Source organism: Tupaia chinensis, unplaced genomic scaffold (genome assembly GCF_000334495.1).
Source record: "Tupaia chinensis unplaced genomic scaffold, TupChi_1.0 Scaffold142619_1, whole genome shotgun sequence".
Classification (NCBI taxonomy): domain Eukaryota; kingdom Metazoa; phylum Chordata; class Mammalia; order Scandentia; family Tupaiidae; genus Tupaia; species Tupaia belangeri.
Window position 1 is genome coordinate 128,254 of NW_006202465.1, and position 17,571 is coordinate 145,824.

General features: G+C 42.0%; 1 protein-coding gene across 2 annotated transcripts; it reads right to left on the reverse strand.

Annotated features, from left to right (window-relative positions):
* Positions 1 to 9,940: 9,940 nt before the first annotated feature.
* On the reverse strand, positions 9,941 to 12,082 carry TCEAL8 (transcription elongation factor A like 8). 2 transcript variants are annotated; one of them, XM_006163546.3, is made up of 3 exons: positions 11,968 to 12,082; positions 11,480 to 11,545; positions 9,941 to 10,930 (listed from the first exon to the last, which is right to left on the reverse strand). In XM_006163546.3, the coding sequence occupies exon 3, from the start codon at positions 10,887 to 10,889 to the stop codon at positions 10,533 to 10,535; it is 357 nt and encodes a 118-aa protein (XP_006163608.1). In that variant the 5' UTR covers positions 10,890 to 10,930; positions 11,480 to 11,545; positions 11,968 to 12,082; the 3' UTR covers positions 9,941 to 10,532. The 2 variants fall into 2 exon arrangements, with proteins under 2 accessions (XP_006163608.1, XP_006163609.1); XM_006163547.3 differs by having other exon boundaries at positions 11,512 to 11,545; positions 11,968 to 12,072.
* Positions 12,083 to 17,571: the final 5,489 nt, after the last annotated feature.

Below are 17,571 nucleotides of genomic sequence, written 5' to 3' on the forward strand. Positions count from 1 at the left end.
CATTTCTGATTATATAGGCAAAGGAAGCATTTCTTTTGTTTTCATTTGTATTTGTAGAACAGTAAACAATATTCAAACACTTGGCTGTGGTAACACCTTTTCTAATATTCTAAAGGTAAAAGCCATTGTTTAGGTGCTGAGCATGTAATAAAACATAGTTGTTCAGAACTATGACTTTAGAGTTAGTTAAACTGAGTTCAATTTTTACTTTGCACAGTTTACTTTCTTTGTCTCTCTGAGGCTCTTACATTTAAAAGTAATTCTAATATGTTTCAAATGGTTGCTCTTTATTATTATTATTTTTGTCAAAAGGTATGCCCACAGGGGGGGACCAGCAATTGGTGTAATGGCTATGTCACTGGACTCCCATGTAGTCGACCATGGTTCAAGTCCCGGACCAGGTGGCTTAAACTCATGCCGAGCGCATGTTGTATGTGCATGCCCAAGATCCTGAGAGGAGAACGGAGGAGAAGGGATTGCAGCGTGGCCATCCCCCTGGGGAGTTATTTCTTGCTTTCTGTCTCTGTCTCTCTTTTTCCCTCTAGTGAGCACATGCATCCTAAGGCCAAAAAAAATTCTATAAAAAAAAAAAGGTGTGCACACTGCCCAAGAAAGACAGAGAGATGAAGAGAGTGGGAGAAGGAAGAAAGCACTGCCCAATGGGGCATGGTCACACTGCAATCCCTTCTTCATTTCTTCATTCTGCAGGGATTTGTGGCACTTATGCACGTGTGCCCACCATGTTTTTCAAGCTACTAGGTCAGGAACTGGAACCACAGGGTGGGAAATATGGGATCTGGTTCCCTTAACCACCAGACTATGAACCAGCTCTTGAAAAGCTGTTCTTAAGATTCACTTATTTCATTATTTTATTTAACAAATTTATTGAGTATATACCAGTTATCAGGCACTATTTTAGGCCAGTAGTTATCAAAATGTGTGTGCACATCTATACAAACACATATGTGTAGATAAAAGATAGATGATACATACATACATACACATATGATATATACATACATACATATATTCTCCAAAGATTCTTTGGCGAATGTATTGTGCCCTCTAATCCCTTTATAAGCCATTTGGCCTATTACTTTCAGGGTTTTTTTTTTCTCATTTTAAACTTTGTACCAACTTTTTTGATACACGTTAAGCATGTTCTTTTTCAAAAAATTAGAAAATACAGATGTGTAAAAAAATAGAAAACATAAAAAATAAGAACCCGCCCTGTGGCCTAGTAGTTAAAGGAGTCAGATCCCACGTGACTGACTGAGTGGTTTAAATCTCTGACCCTTATGCAGCTGCTTGAAAAACATGCTGGGCACATGTGAATGTGTGCTCAAAATCCTGACAGATGGAGAAATGGAGATGAAGGAAATTCAGTGTGACCACGTCTCATGGTGGGGGGATGCTTTCTCAAACTATGGAGTTGGCTGTGTGGGATCCAGTACCTTAACCACCATGCCACCTGCTGGCCCTCAGCAATTTCTTCTTTAGGCCATTCTACCAGCCTCTCCCTTGACCAAATGAGGGGCAAATAGCAGTGCCTTCTAGTTATGTTCTGGCCGAGGCTTCCCTATCCCCTCACTCCTCACTCTCAGAACTTTCAGTCTAAACCACACATAGCAACCTGCCCAAATTCCAAGCAGTTTCCTTCTTTTTCCCTTGTTGGCCTGAGACTTGGTCTAATAGACATTTGAACCTGCAGGTAGACGTGAGACGGTGGTGGGACCAGCAGTTAGCGTAATGGCTATGTCGCTGGACTCCCATGTAGTCGACTGCAGTTCGCGTCCCAGACCTGGTGGCTTAAAACTCACTCCGGGCACGTGTGCGTGCATGCCCAAGATCCCGAGAGGAGAATGGAGGAGAAGGGATTGCAGCGTGGCCATCCCCCCTGGGGGGTGATTTCTCGCTTTCTGTCTCTCTGTCTCTCTCTGTCTGGCGAGCATACGTGCCCTATAGCAAAAAACTCTCAAAAAAAAAAAATGAGACAGTGGTACTGAAGTGCTTGGAAGACAGACCAGTATACATATTAGACAAGAGTCTCTTTCAAGATTGACCACCTGGCCTCAAGTCTCAAAGCTACCTCTTTCCACTTCTTCACCCTCACCTCTGGCAGTGAAATGTCCACTATATTGGATTAAGGGAATTAGTTCTGATGATTTCTTAGTCTCCATTTATCACTTCAGTGCCATGTACATAACTACCATTGCTTTTTCCTACTTTCCTTTTCATCTCAAGGCCCCTCACTCCCATGGTTATCCTCTACTTCTTTGCAAGCAGGGTATAAAAGAAGTGAATTACAATAGTATCTCCTTATCCACAGGGAATATGTTTCAAGACACCTCCCCATGCCAGTGAATGCCTGAAATTGTGGATGGTAGCAAACTCTATACATAATATGATTTTTCAGTCAGATAACCAAGTAGCTTATAGGTAATAGGCACAGGTAGCGCCATACAGTGTGGATACGCTAGACAAAGGGATGATTCACCTGGAACAGAGCCAGGGAAGACATGAGACAACACAAGATTTTATTATGCTACTCAGATTGGCATGCAATTTAAAATGAATGAATTGTTAATTTTTGCTATTTCTATGGAATATTTTCAGATATTTTCCATTTAATATTTTTAGTAGTCCATAGGTAACCAAAACCACAGAATATGAAACCATGGATAAAAGGTGGACTACTGTACTTACAAACTACCCTCAGATCTACATGTTCCTTCTTTATTCTGCCTTTCCAACCCTCTTTTTCAAGCCTTCCCCTTCATCTCAAGACCCATTATATCTGCTCTGAAATGTTGAAGAGGTGTCCAGCAAACAGACCTGGACCAGTCTCAGTCTTTGATCTCCTTCCTCTCCATGCAGATCTGTTTATACCATCATCACCATCACCACCACCACCACCGTCAAGAATGCAGAGCTTCCAATCCAGTTGATCACACATTTCTGCTCCTTTCTGGGAAAGTGTTTTCCTCCCTCTTGCTATTCTGGGCCAGATGCCAGTCCACCCCAGTGCTAAAGAGGAGCTCTGCCAAGAGAAAACGTTCTGTACAAGAGAGATTTATGCATCCCTTGACTCCTGATCACATGAGGGCCTCATCTCACTGCTGGGCTCTATTGCCCCATTCCCCTTGGTCACCACCCCACTTCTAAGCTGTTAAACAGTACAGCAAGAACCCCCACCAGATTCCTGCCACATACACAGAGAGACCTCTATCTAACCCTCTGTGTATGATGCCCCAACACACTGCTCCAGCATTCATTCTGGTCCTCTTTGCCTATTTGAGGAGCCCCACGTGGCATCATTGCCATACAGTTGGATTTTGGTCTTCTCTGATTACCAGGGAAAGTCTATACTCCCGAACTTTAGAATCTTCATACCCTGAACCCACATCATACCTGCTTCCTGTTACCTGCCCCCACCTGCCACAACCCTTCCTCCCCATCCCACCCCATGCCATGAATGTTCACCCAGTACCTTGCATTTGCCATACAAAGAGACAGGGATCTGTAATGAGCTTTTTACAAATTGTTAATAATTTCCAGCATAGTTTCTCTAAAAATCATAAATATAATAAAGTTATTTCCTTTTGGAAGGAAAAAAATTTCTTATGGCCTTTATTTAACATTCCACTAGTTCCTTGGAGCTGGCAGGTGGCATGTGGTTAAGGGCACTGGACTCCCATATGGTCGACCATGATTCGAGTCCTGGACGTGGGGGCTTGCTTTGTCATTCTCTCTCTCGTCAAATTAAAAATACATAAATAAAAAGATAAAGTTAAAATTAAAACAGTAATAATTAAAAAAAAAAATTCCACTAGTTCCAGATTCAACTTTTGCATTACTCCTGTCCCATTTCTTGGTCATTGTTTTAAGTTTTACTTTTGGAACTTTAGAAAGAAGCAAAGGATTTGAAAGCCAGTTCATGCTCCTAGGAAGAGGTAATTTATCATTAATTTATCATTCTAACCATTAAATCACTTCATTGTAAATTCTAGCTGAAAATTCTACAGCAGTCAGAAAAAAGAAAGTTAAATAGAGAATGTTGTTGCTACAATAATTAACTATTAAAATAGACATAGATCTGTTACTGACTCAAATTCTCAACAAGCTCCATTTTGGCCTGTTTGGTCCCCAAAGTATGTATATGCAACACACATACACACTGCACGCAAAGCAGATAAATGCATTCTTTTTATTCACTTATTTATTATTATAGTTTTTTAATTTGTTGGAGGGCATGTGTACATGCCTGAATGAGAGAGAGAGTAAGTGAGAAAGCATCCCTCCATGGGGTACAACCATGCTGCAATTACTTTTCTCCATCTCTCCTTTTGGGAGACTTTGGGCATTTTAGGCATTCACCCGTACATGCACCCAATGTGTTTTTTCAAGTCACCAGGTCCAGGATTCAAACTGTGTAATTGGCCATGTGGGATCTGGATGCCTTAACCACCATGTCAGCAGCTGGCTGGTAACATTCTTTATTGACTGTTTAGGCTTTGGTCCCAAACCTTTGTTTTTGTCTCTTATATTGTTTAACTGAGTTGGACTATCCAATACAACTCCCCTAAAAGAACAGCATTCAGTGTTAGGTCATTCCCCGATTAAAGACATTTATTAAGGGGCCAGCAGGTGGTGTGGTGGTTAGGGTGCTGGATTCCTGCATTACCAACCACAGTTCAAATCCTGGACTTGGCAGCTTGCTTTCTCTCTCTCTCTCGTGTACATGTTCATGTGCAGTAATAATAATAAATAAAATTAAGTAGTTATTAAAAAAATTATTAAATACACAATAGTTAAAGCAGCTGTAAATTAGCTAACACACGTGGATCTCCAGACTACCATTTATGAAGCACTTGCTTTATACCAGGTGTGTTAATTGGCTGTTAAGTTGTAATCCTCACAAAAGTCCTTTGAGTTATGTGTTATTGTCTTGATGTTATAGAAATAGAAATTCATATATATAATGAATTGTCAGAAAACTCATGATATGGGGCTGGCAGATGGCATGATGGTTAAGGTACTGGACTTCCACATGATTAACTGTGGTTCAAATCCCAGACCTGGTGACTTACTTTCTCATTTTCCTTCTTTCTCTCTGTGTGTCTCTCTCTCTCTCTCTTTTTTTTTTTTTGAGAGGTTTTTGCTACAGGACACGTGCGCTCGCCAGAAAGACAGAGAGACAGAGAGACAGAAAGCGAGAAATCACCCCCCAGGGGGGATGGCCATGCCACAATCCCTTCTCCTCTACTCTCCTCTTGGGATGCACGCACACGCGCCCGGCATGAGTTTAAGCCACCGGGTCCGGGACTCTAACTGTGGTTGACTATATGGGAGTCCAGCGACATAGCCATTATGCTAACTGCTGGTCCCCCCATCCTGTGTGTTTTTTCAAGCCCCTGGGTCCAGGACTCAAACCACACAGTTGGCCATGTGGGATCCATCTGCCCAACCACCACACCACCAGCTAACCCCTTCATTCTTTTTCTTTGTAAAGAGTATAAATCAGAATATATTAATACCATAATGAAAATATTAATAGGAATTATTTTGTGTATACTGCAGTCTTAGTACCTAGCCAAGGAACATGGTAGTTAGCAGATCAGTAGAGGTTGGGAAAAAGAAGAGGTAGGCCTTTGAAATCATCCATATCAATAGCTGTGAAGCATACGTTGGAGATTATTGACTCTCAACTCTAGATAGTATAGGTATGTCTTGTATTTTAGAGAGATTTTTGCTATAGGGTATGTGTGCTCGCCAGAGAGACAGAAAGCAAGAAATCACCCCCCCACAGGGGATGGCCATGCCACAATCCCTTCTCTTCCATTCACCTCTTAGGATTTGGGGCACACATGTACACGAGCCCGGCATGAGTTTTTAGCCACCGGGTACAGGACTTGAACCACAGTTGATTCTGTGGGAGTCCAGAGATGTAACTGCTATGCCATCTGCTGTTCCCTGTCTTGTATTTTAAAACCTGGTATTATTAGTCCCCTTCCTGGTTACTAAGAATCCCACTGATCAATTACAAGAGTTCTAAAATAAGAAACTGGCTATTTTAATGCATATTTTTTCTGATGCTAGAATCCATGCTTTCTCTACTTTTTCATACTGCTGCCCCTTTACATGGTGAGCCTCCAGAAATAGATTGGCTGAAACTGAAGAGTATCTATGCAGGGTCCTTGCCGTAAGTCTGGACAATATTTGTCTTGGTTCCAGTGGTCAATTCCAGCAGCAGTTGAATATAGAGTCTCAAGAGAAAAGCCTTTGGGACCAGCAGATGGTGTAAAGGTTGCATCACTAGACTCCCTTGTAGTTGATCTTGGTTTGAGTCCCGGACCCAGTGGCTTAAAACACGTTGGATGTGTGTGCATGCATGCCCAAGATCCCAAGAGGAGAATGGAGGAGAAGAGATCGTGGTGTGGCCATCCCCCTGGGTGGGTGATTTCTCACTTTCTGTCTCTCTGTCTCTCCAGTGAGTACATGTATCTTATAGGAAAAAAAATAAACTCTCTTAAAATAAAAGAATGAAAAGGTTTCAGTAGATAAACAGGTTTTGACCATCACAATCTGACATATAGTAGGCATCTCATAAATATTTGTTGAATAAGTGAAACATGAATTTGGAAGTCTTTAGCAAATGAAACTGAGGATATAACTTTTCAGTATTTTTATATACCTATATATTTTTTAGCAGAATTAGGAATTGGTTTCATGATGTTCTTGAAAGTTATGTTTATTACTGATACTTTTTTTTTGCAAAATTGCATACCTTTATTAGAAAATATTTTTAAAGTAGCTATGAAATGCCACCATGTGGCCAAAGACAGAACTTCAGCATAAATTTAGCTCACCAGAGAGAGTAGCAAGGAGGTAGCATAGAGAGGGGGAAGCTACCAGATGTTACGTTTTAGCTAAGAGTTTTATGGGAGTATCATGAATAGTTTGGTCTCTAGAAGGTAGGAGGACTCCAAGGAAGAAGATAAGTGATTTATATAAGGTCATATGCCAGTACGAATAAGAGCCTGAATTAGATTCCAGCTTTATCTGGCTCTAAGGCTGTATACTTAACCACTCTGCCTCCCTAAACCCAAGGATTTGAATTTTATCTTCACCTTATTGTCCAAACAATCCTTTAGGATGTCAGAAATGTAATGGTTCCTCAGATGGCAGACCTGAAGAGTAAGGTTCAAAATTGCACTGCTTCCTATATCATCAATGCCTTAAAAAGCATTTTCACATCAACTCACAGCTTGACTGCCATGTTGTGGTCTGTGTTTGCACTGCAGGAGGTTGTTCAGATTGGAGGTGACACCCCATTTTTCCTGAATTGGAGCAGCACATGTCTTTGCCAGCTCCTTTTGTCTGAGGTCTCCTGTACTTCTGGGCCTGGACTGACTTGGACATCAGATGCTCTGCACCAGGCAGACACAGAGCTAAAATCATCATAGAGCGCCCCCAAACAGGCCAAGGCTCATCTGAGGTCCTTCTGGGATTCTGAGCAAGGTGGGTAGTAGAGAGATGGGTGAAGTCTTGTACGTTGTCTAACCCCAGTTTTTGCTCTAGTTGTTTTAGGATATCCTTCACTGGACTCTGGGAGAAGGGTCAATCTCTTCTGCCCAACTCCAGGTTACCTGATCAGACCCAGTTCAGATCTCTGCTTGCTCAAAGACTCCCCCAACCAATATGTCCTGTCAGGAAGCTTCATGGCTTTATTTCCCTCCCTATAAGATGTTCTCCAAAAGAGAAAGGGAGAGGAGGGAAAGTCAAAGTGCTCTAAGCTGCAATGAGACATTCGTCTTCCTCCAGGTGTGTCAGTCCAGGACAGTCCAACCATCAGCCTAGGGGAGCCTGGTGCTTGTTGCAACCAAAGGCAACCACCCTCGAAAGGAGTGTGGTTTGGATGAGCCCTTCCCTATCTTGCCTAGGCACCAACCCAAGCACCAGGGAGATAGATTGGTTCTGTCTTGTTAAACTGGCACAGCGCTCCTGGAACCTTACTTCACTTTAGCCAGAATTTCAGCCCATCCAGCATCCACCAGGCTGCTATAACCCTAAAGAATGATCAGGAGACTTGAAGAGCTCCCCAAACAGTATCATCAAATGAAAACAAACAAACAAACAAACAAACACATCAAAACAAAGCCAAGGACACAGAACAGCTCCCTGATCAAAGAGACTTGAAATTTATTTGATACATTTTACTCATACTGGAAGAAGGGAATGCCTGGCTAAAATAGTGTTTATTCAACAAAGTTACATCCCATATTATGCTCCCGACTTTGGCTTTTTATCTTGTCTTCGTTAACAGTAATCTTTTAAATGTTATCTACAAATTTGCCAATCTTTTCTTTAAAAATTCATACTTAAAAATTTTATGTTTGAATAACAAATAAGCCTTGTACTTCCTGAATTTCAGTAAGCTTTCACCTATATTTTCTTTTTTGGAATTATTTTATTTAACTTTATTTATTTATTTTTAATTTGACCAGAGAGGGACAGAGAGAGGGAGAGAGGGAAAGTGAGAAAGTAAGCCGCCAGGTTCGGGACTTGAACCGTGGTTGCCCATTGGGAATCCAGTGCCCTTAACCACCACGCCACCTGCTGGCCCCTTGCCTATATTTTCTTGTTATTTTATGGCTAATATTTGTAATAATGGAACTCATCATGTATAAACTAGTGGACTTCATGCTTCAGTGTATATCATAATCACCCAGAAGAGCTCTTTAGCTATGTTAGTTATATAGCCTGCTTCCAGAGTGTGGGTGGGTCAGTGGGGTCTTATGTGGGGACCAAAAACAGCATTTTCATAATGTTCCCTGCTGATTAAGATGTAGATGACTATACAAGGTATTTTGATAAAACATTTGGGATACAATTTATTGTCTTCCATCTTTTTAAACTTGCTTTTCATAACTCTAAAAAAATAAGACTATTTTGTCAGTAACAGAATTTGGACAAACTTACTGGCTCCTTAGGAATAACCAATTAAAAATCAATTAAGTGTTAAAACGTGATGGGTCGATGGGTCAGTAAAACCCCAAGTATGTAGGGTTATCAAGAGGAAAACGTTTTGTTTTTGTTTTACAGGAGAAATGTAATCACAAACATTTATATAGTAACTATTCTATGTCAAGTTCATTTGTAATGTTAGCGCCTTTCCAAGTTTTTCTCCCCACATTTCAGCAAGAGACAGGACTGAATGAAAGTGACTGTAAGGCAGGCCTGCCAGGAGCCTTCAGGGAGAGATCATCTCATGAGGACAAAACCTTATTCTTTAGACTTAGAGCTTAACTCTGACTACGGCGTAGTGTCTTTCACTCAAACTCGTACCCTGGTCCAACTCCCAGAAGGACTCATCACGTGTAACTCCCATGGAGAGGACGGGTGGGACCTGTGATGGAAAACAGAAGGGGCTGTTCTGCTAAGGACTGTGCAAAACTGTGCCCCAGGTAACCTCAGAGCAGTCCCACCTGTTTTCAGAGTCACTAGAAAGCAGAGGCTTTAGAAGACAGTGGGAGCCCAAACCACTGGGACTGCTGGAAACTCAGTGAGGTTTTAGTACTCAAGGACCACAGTGCACCAGCAACACTGAGGGCCAGCAGACAGCAAAGGATCCACAGAATGAGCAGCAGTGCCCAGCAGGCAGGGCAAGACCCAGGGGAGGAGACAGGGTAGGGCTGGACAGCAGAGACCTGGCTGGAAGCCCCTAACTCTGCCTACTGGACTTGCTCCAGAGCACTGGGTGAGTCATGCCTGGCCCTCTCCTAGTGACACATGGTTCTATAGTGAGTTGGGGTTTTGTGCACAGGTGGAAACAAGACCCCGCCAAACACAGCTCAAAGTTAATTGCCTCATTTTTTTCCCCACAGCAGCCCTGGGAGAAAATGTTTTTCCCATGAAAAGATTGAGTCTTAAGCAACTGTAACTGTAATAATTGCCAGTTTTATTCCTCTGGCTAAGAGAGTCAGAGGTAATTTGAGGTTTACAATTCTTTTTTATAGTTCTTTCATCAAGAGGTTAGGTGCCCCCATTGCCCTTATAACCTTGTTGCAAATTATTTTACTTTTAATTGTTAAAAAAACCCTTTTTGTGTGTGACCTGTGTTCATTTAAAAATACGTAAGTGGAAAGTAAAAAAAGAAAAGAAACTTCAAACCACACAGAAATTAAACATGGTTAAGTTTTAGAAATATGTATATATGTAGACACACACAATTTGGAATTTTATCCTACCTAAGTGAGCTGATACTAAATATGATGCTTTATAATCTATTGTTTTACATTACATTATGGAATGAATATATTTCCATGCATATGTGTAAAACTTCCCAATTGAAAAAACAGACCTGGAAAATGGGCCAAAATCCAAAATCCAACAAGTTGCTGGTAACAAGGAAACTACCTAAAACAAAATTCCACTGGATGATTAAAAGTAAAATTAAGGTCAAAGATACGTCAGAAAATGCTAACAGAAAGAAAGCAGGGGCCAGATTTTAGTATCAGACAAAAAAGAACTCAAGGCCTAAAGCACACTGGATAAGGACTGCTGCGTGAATGTCTTTGCTTCCAATGCACCATCACGAACTTGTTTCTCACTCTTCTTATCTCTTCCCTAAGCCTTTCCAACTCGTCTACTCCTCTTATCATTTCTTCAGGGTCCAAATACCTAACGGGAGTGTCCTCTTTCAATCCCTGGCTGGGCTGAGTTGGCCCTGCTCTAAGGTTTCCTTCTGGTTCCTGGTTCACACCATCTTCTTCGGAAGGCTGAGGGTTTCCTTCTGCCTCTTGTGGTACATTTTCCAAAGGGCGGTCTTCCTCTACCATGGGCATGTTCTGTGGTTTTCCTTCACCTTCTTCACAAGATTTTTGCATGTTGACTATTTTTTATTATTTCCTTTTCGAATAAATTAATCCTAGAAAACAAGGAAACAAAATGACTAGGTGCCAAGCAAACAGACCAGCAGCCACAGATGAGTTCCCATAAGAACTGGTCTTTTCTGATTCAGGGCCCTAATAGTCCAAAGTTTTCTAACTAGAGAAGGCTAGTAGATCCTTAGGCTCAGAACTCCCCTGACTCCACCCACTCCTCCACCTCCCTTCCCTCCCAGTCTCACTCCAGCTCCATCTTCTCTCCTCCCGCTACAGCCCACCATTTTCCCAGCAGGCACTGCTACAAGCCTCATCTAGCACTGAAATGGGAGCAGAGCGGAAGAAATTAACTCTTCCCTAGCCTCCAGATTCAAGCACTCCCGCCCTTTCAGACTTTCGCAAGCCATCCCAACCTCCAGCCTCTCACCTGAGACTGCCCGTCCAGTCTCTGGCCTCCCCTCCCCCTTCCACCTCCTCCGGCGCTTAATCCGGATGGCCAGAGGCTGCGGAGACGCTGAGATGTGCTTTGGTGTCATCCACAGTTCCACCCCCAACCCCAGAGAGGCCTGAAGCAATTGCACCCTAACACTGACCTGCAGGGATCCAGGGGATTTTCTTCCCTCACCTTGATTTGTGTCGCGCCCAACAGACCCAGAGTCCTGCAGACAGACAGGAGTGTTTGGTGAACAGACTAGTACCTGGATCAGGGGTCCCTTTCACCATTCTAGGCCTTGTTGGTCTAAAGTTTCCCTCCTCCTCATGCTCTCCCTCCGTTTATAACAATCCCGCCCTCCCCCGTGCCCACCGTTTCTCTGCAAGCAGACTGGAAGAGGCAAGTTTTTTTTTTTTTTTTTTTCGTATTTTTTCTGTTTCTCTTCCCAGACCCTCAATTAGCTAACCTTCTCCCTCTCCACCCGCCACCCGCCGCCTCCCACCAAACAGCCCCAAATTTCCTGCACAAAACGAGAGTTTGACAGAACAGTAGTGCAGAGAAAACAACGCCGCTCTGCTTGCTTTCTACTCTCTGCTCTCCGCTTCCTGGGCCCCAGCGTCTCCGAGTCAGCGCCCGCCTTTTACTGACCTGAAAGGATCCGAGGCACTTTTCTCCTCCAGCAATAGAGAGCTGCTACAGGGAAACAGGCCCTGCACTATAAGGACTTCTGCACACGTCGACTCCTGGTCACGTGAGGGCCGCGTCATCAATGAGCTGAGTCCTCGGTTACCCCTCCCATAAACACTGCAGCCCGCCCCCTGCTTTCCCTCCACTTGATACTGTCAATCTTTCCCCTTACTTGCCAATCAGAGACAGTAAAACTGGTACCTTCTCCCGGAGTAGCCTCTTCGCCTTTCTGAGATTACCAGGGAGGGTCAGGCTCTTAGGGTTAATCGACCATGTTTCTTTCTTCCGGGACTCATTCCTTTCTCTCTCCTGCTTTCAATACGCCCACCGCCTCTCCCCGGAGACCCTACAGTCCACCATTTCCCCTAGAATCCTACTGGACATTAAAATGGGTGGTGCATAGGAGAGGGGGACCTGGAAAAGAATCTAGGAATGAGAATGTGAAGTTTTACAGATCCTCTTGAATAGTTTTCTATTGTGTTCCATGTTTTAAACAATTACCATACTTTCCAAAACTACTTAAAAAGGGATGTCTCATTAGCGATATTTAACACTTAATATGGAGGACAGATTAGTTATCTCATTTTTTAGGACTTCAGAAAGGTTTTTTTCTAATGAAATGACATTGATGTGTTAGAATTTTTTAAAATCTTACTTAAACAAAAACTTTAAAATACTGACTCTCAAATTAATCTGTGTAAACAGGCCCAATTTTCTTTTGTTAACAAAGTTTTAGAAGTAATCCACTATTCTTTCTCTTTTTGTTTGAACTCAAGTTATCAAGTGTTAGATTCCTGGCCTTTTCATAGATGATACTTGGTGGGTTCCACTCAGGCTTCAAAAGGAGGCTAAAAACAGACCTCTTCCCCTCAACTCCTCTGCAGGATCCAGTGCCTTGTTAATCAGAGGAGTCCACAAAAAAAAGCTTGTTTACAATTGAGTGAACTCTGGCACTCAACGAAATATGTTTGAGGGAAATATTTCGTTGTTAGGAAACAAACAATGTTTGTTAGGAAATAACCTTCACGTACTCACGGAACACTCAGAAAGGATAGAGTTCCTTGAATTTCACCACTGATTGTGAGGCTTGTTAGCAGATAGAATTTTCATTTACTCATAGCATTCTTAAGATATTAAAGTGCCCGGACCAGCAGATGGCGTAATGGTTAAGTCACTGGACTCACACGTAGTCCACTGTGGTTCAGGTCCTGGACCTGGTGACTTAAGACTCACATGAGGCACATGTGCATGCGTACCCAAGATCCTGAAAGGAGAATGGAAGAGAAGGGGTTGTAGCATGGCCATGCCCACTGGGGGATGATTTCTCATTTTCTGTTTGCCTTTCTCTGTCTCTCTGGCGAGCACATGTGCCCTATAGCAAAAATATCTCTATGAAAAAAAAAACTGAAAAAAAATATTGTAGTGTCATCTGTTGTGTTCCATTTAAAACAGAACTCTCAATGTGCATGACTGTTATGGTCCAAAGGCAAATAGAATATCACTGCAGGAAAAAAAAAAAAGCCGGAAAAGGAAACTTATATCACTGCAATCAGAAACCAATGGTACTTGGAGATGTGGTGGTGCCTTGAATAGCAATCTGGATAATGGAGCAAGCTGGAAAGTTTGGAGAAGAAGGTAGAAGGGGAGGTCTCTTGTCTAGCTTGGGCATAGTGGGATACCTCACCAACAATAGAGCCTACCAGAGAGAAGAAGGAATTGAAAAAAAAATTTTCTCGCTTAATTTTTAAAAATATTAATTTATTTAATTCCATTTGTTATTATTATTTTTAACTTGACCAGACAGAGACAGAAAGAGAAAGAAAGGGAAAGCAAGAAAGCAAGCCGCCAGGTCCAGGACTCAAAATGCGGTTGCCCATGTGGGAATCCAGCACCTGTAACCACTGCACCACCTGCTGGCCCGCGCACCAGTATGTTTTTTAAGCTGCTGGGTCCAGGACTGAAATCATGAAGTTGGCTATGTGGAATCCAGAGCTTTAACCAAGAGCTGGACCAGCCTCTTCCACTTTCTAGAGGCCACCCACATTCCTTCTGGCCCCACACTCCTTTTGTGTGTGTGTGTGTGTGTATGTGTGTTTGTAATAGGGCACAAGCACTTGCAGGAGACGGGGAGAGAGAGAAAGTGAGAAATCACACCCAGGAGGGCCATGCCACTGTCCCTTCTCCATTCCCCTACCGGGATTTTGGGCACACACACGAGCCCAGTGTTTTATTTCAAGCTGCCGGGCCTGGGACTATATCAGCACAGTTGGCCATGTGGAATCCAGCTGCCTTAAGAGGGATACATTTTCTAATATTTGAGAGAGGAGTTTCTAATATGAATATAGGTAGCATATTATGAAGATTAAATCATTGCCCACCACCAAAAGTTTCTATTCTTTTCACTTGTTACCATTTAGTAGGGAGCAACTCTAATTTTTTAAAGAAAGATTGTTTCAACAGCAAAGTTGACATTCTCTGTGTGTATATATTTCTATGGAGCTTAACTAATGTATAGATTTGTTTGACCACCGCTACAATCAGAATGCAGTTCAACAACCCAAAAAAGCTTCCACATGCTCTTTGTAGTCACATCTTACTTCCTTCCCTAAACTCTGGCAATCACTGATCTTATTCCCCCCCATTACTATAGTTTTGTCTTTTTCAGATAATAAAATTCTATTAAGTGGGGCTAATAGGTGGCATAGTACTTAAGGCATTGGACTCCCCAATAGCCAATTGTGGTTTGAGTCCCGGATCTTTTGACTTGAAAATCACACTAGGCACATGTGCGTGCATGCCTAAAATCCTAACAGGAGAATGAAGGAGAAGGGACTGTGGTGTGGCCATTCCCCTTGGGGAGATGATTTCTTGTGTCTCTCTTTCTGTCTCTTTCTGACTCTCTCCAGGCAAGTGCACACACCCTAGAGCAAAAATGAAAAAAAAAGAAAAAAGGAAAAGAAAGAAAGAAAAACAAAAATTCTCTGAAGTAAAAAGTATTTCTTTTGAAAAAGAAAACAAAAACAAAAAGGCACCCACCTTAATTTAACAGTTAGGACATGAGTTCTGGAGAATATACATCCTGGGCCTCATTCGATGTCCCATTTGGTACACCACACTGGCACCAAGAGATAGTCCCCAAAACCCAAAGTCCTCCAGGTTGTGTAAGAGGAGGAAATAAGAGACAGAATTTTACTCTATTTAGGACTATTTAGAAGCTTTTGATATCACACACAGAAAGACAACTTTGCTAGTGCACAGTCTTTCACTGCCGTTGCTGAATTGACTTCTTAACCGTTTGACACCGTTCGTCGCCACGTGATGATACAGTCAGGGCGCAAAGGAACTGATAGGCATGTACACGGGCATGCTTGACTGCTGGAGGAAGATCGCTGGAGACAAAGGGGGCAAAACTTTTTTCAAAGATGCATGGTCCAATGTTCTCAGAGGGAAGGGTGGTGTTTTTGTGCTTGTCTTGTATGATGTAATCAAGAAGTTCACCAAAGTTATATCCTAGGGTTTTTTCCTCCTGTGAAGAGGCACGTTGTATAACAAATCTTGAGCAGTTTTGACAGCCCCTTGGCTGTCTATCAGTGGCAACTATTTACTGGTTGAAAATGGTTAGCAATAATATTCATCTGACCAGTTTTCTCTGAAAGTTATTTCCGTGATGATGGTGATGGGACTCAATTATATTTTTTATTTCAGTCACTCCTGATAAATAATAAATTTGAAGAAATAAAAACATCTAAAATAAAAAAAAAAAAAACTAAAGTTGCTTCCCACTAAATGGTAACAAGTGAAAGAATGGAAATATTTAGTGGTAGGCAATGATTGAGTCTTCATAACTTGCTCTGTATATTTATATTAGAAACTCCCTTTCAAATATTAGAAAGTATACCCCTCATTTGTGGAATAAATTCTTCTTGCTTAAATATAAATTACAAAACATTAAGCTAGAAACATTTTTTTTTTTTTTGCCAATTCATTTTTCTCCCTGGTAGCCTCTGTTGTTGGTGAGGCATTCTGCTATGCCTACGTGAGACAAGAGACCTTCCCTTCTACCTCTTTCTCCGGACTTTCCAGCTTGTTCCACTGTACAGATTGCCATTCAAAGCACTGGCACATCTCTAAGTACCATTGAATTCTGGTTGCAGTGATATCAGTTTCCTCTTTAAGCTGTTTTTTTTTTTTTTTATAATGATGATGTCATCAATAGTGTTTTCTTTCTTTCTTTTTTAGTTGCCACAGGGTGCATGCATTCACCAGAGAGATGGAGAGAAAGTATCTCAAATAAGACATGGTCACACAGCAATTTCTTCTTCATTTCTCCATCTTGTCAGGATTTGGGGCATGAATGCACATGTGCCTGTACATGTGCTGCTGGAACCAGAACTTCATGGTTAGCCATGTGGGATCTGGCTCTTTTAACCACAAGACAGAGAGAGACAGAGAGACAGAGAACGAGAAATCACCCCCTGGGGAGATGGCCACACTGCAATCCCTTCTCCTCCATTTTCCTCTTGGGATCTTGGGCACGCATGCACACGTTCCCAGCATGAGTTTAAGCCACCAGGTTTGGGAATCAAACCACGGTCGGCTACATGGGAGTTCAGGGACATAGTCATTACGCTAACTGCTGGTCCCTTCATTGCTTTTTCAAAACTTACCCCATAAAAAAACGTGAGCTGATCATTCTTCTCTATCACTTGTCTAGTATGCTGTATATAATTTGAAGACATCCCTCCTGCATGGCAAAATCTGCCCCAGATTCAAAATTTTAATTACATAGAATGGACTCAAGCAAGCAGGCTCCATCTAAGATTATTTGTCCCTTCAGAAAGAAAGCAGATTCAACATGGTCTGTCCCTTTGCACAACTAAAGGTAGCCCACTCACATTTTGGTGCAAGTGGTATGCAGAGAGCCTTGGCTAATTTCTTTATTATTATTATTCTAATGAATGAATTAATTAACATTTAATCATATCTTTTGTTTGTTTGTTTGTTTGTTTGTTTTTAGAGTTTTTTTTTCCACTATAGGGTGCGTGCACTCGTCAGACAGAGAGAGACAGAGAGATAGAAAGCGAGAAATCACCCCCCAGAGGGGATGGCCATGCCGCAATCCCTTCTCCTTCATTCTCCTCTCGGGATCTTGGGCACGAACGCACACGCGCCCGGCATGGGTTTTAAGCCACCGGGTCTGGGACGCGAACCGCGGTCGACTACGTGAGAGTCCAGTGACATAGCCATTACGCTAACTGCTGGTTCCCAATCATATCTTTACAGTGTACAACATTTCTTTTTCCAGCACAAATACTATGCATATCAGTCAAGCCAAAGATATTGCTCTATAACTTATCAGCAAATAGCTTCTCAGTTTTTTGTCAATTAAGCATATTTTTACTTGTTTTTTCCTTCCCCTTTCCCCTCTCTTCTTTCCATACTAAACTTTTTTTCCACATTTTATTGATTCACAAAATACCTTAGACTGAAAATATGGACAAAGCTAGAATCTAGTTACAAGTGCACTGTAATTTTCTTCTGAAACCTTTTTTAATTAATTAATTA

Bases quoted from the DNA above. Each gene is read 5' to 3' on its own strand.
- TCEAL8 (XM_006163546.3), bottom strand. From the start codon at position 10,889: ATGCAAAAATCTTGTGAAGAAGGTGAAGGAAAACCACAGAACATGCCC.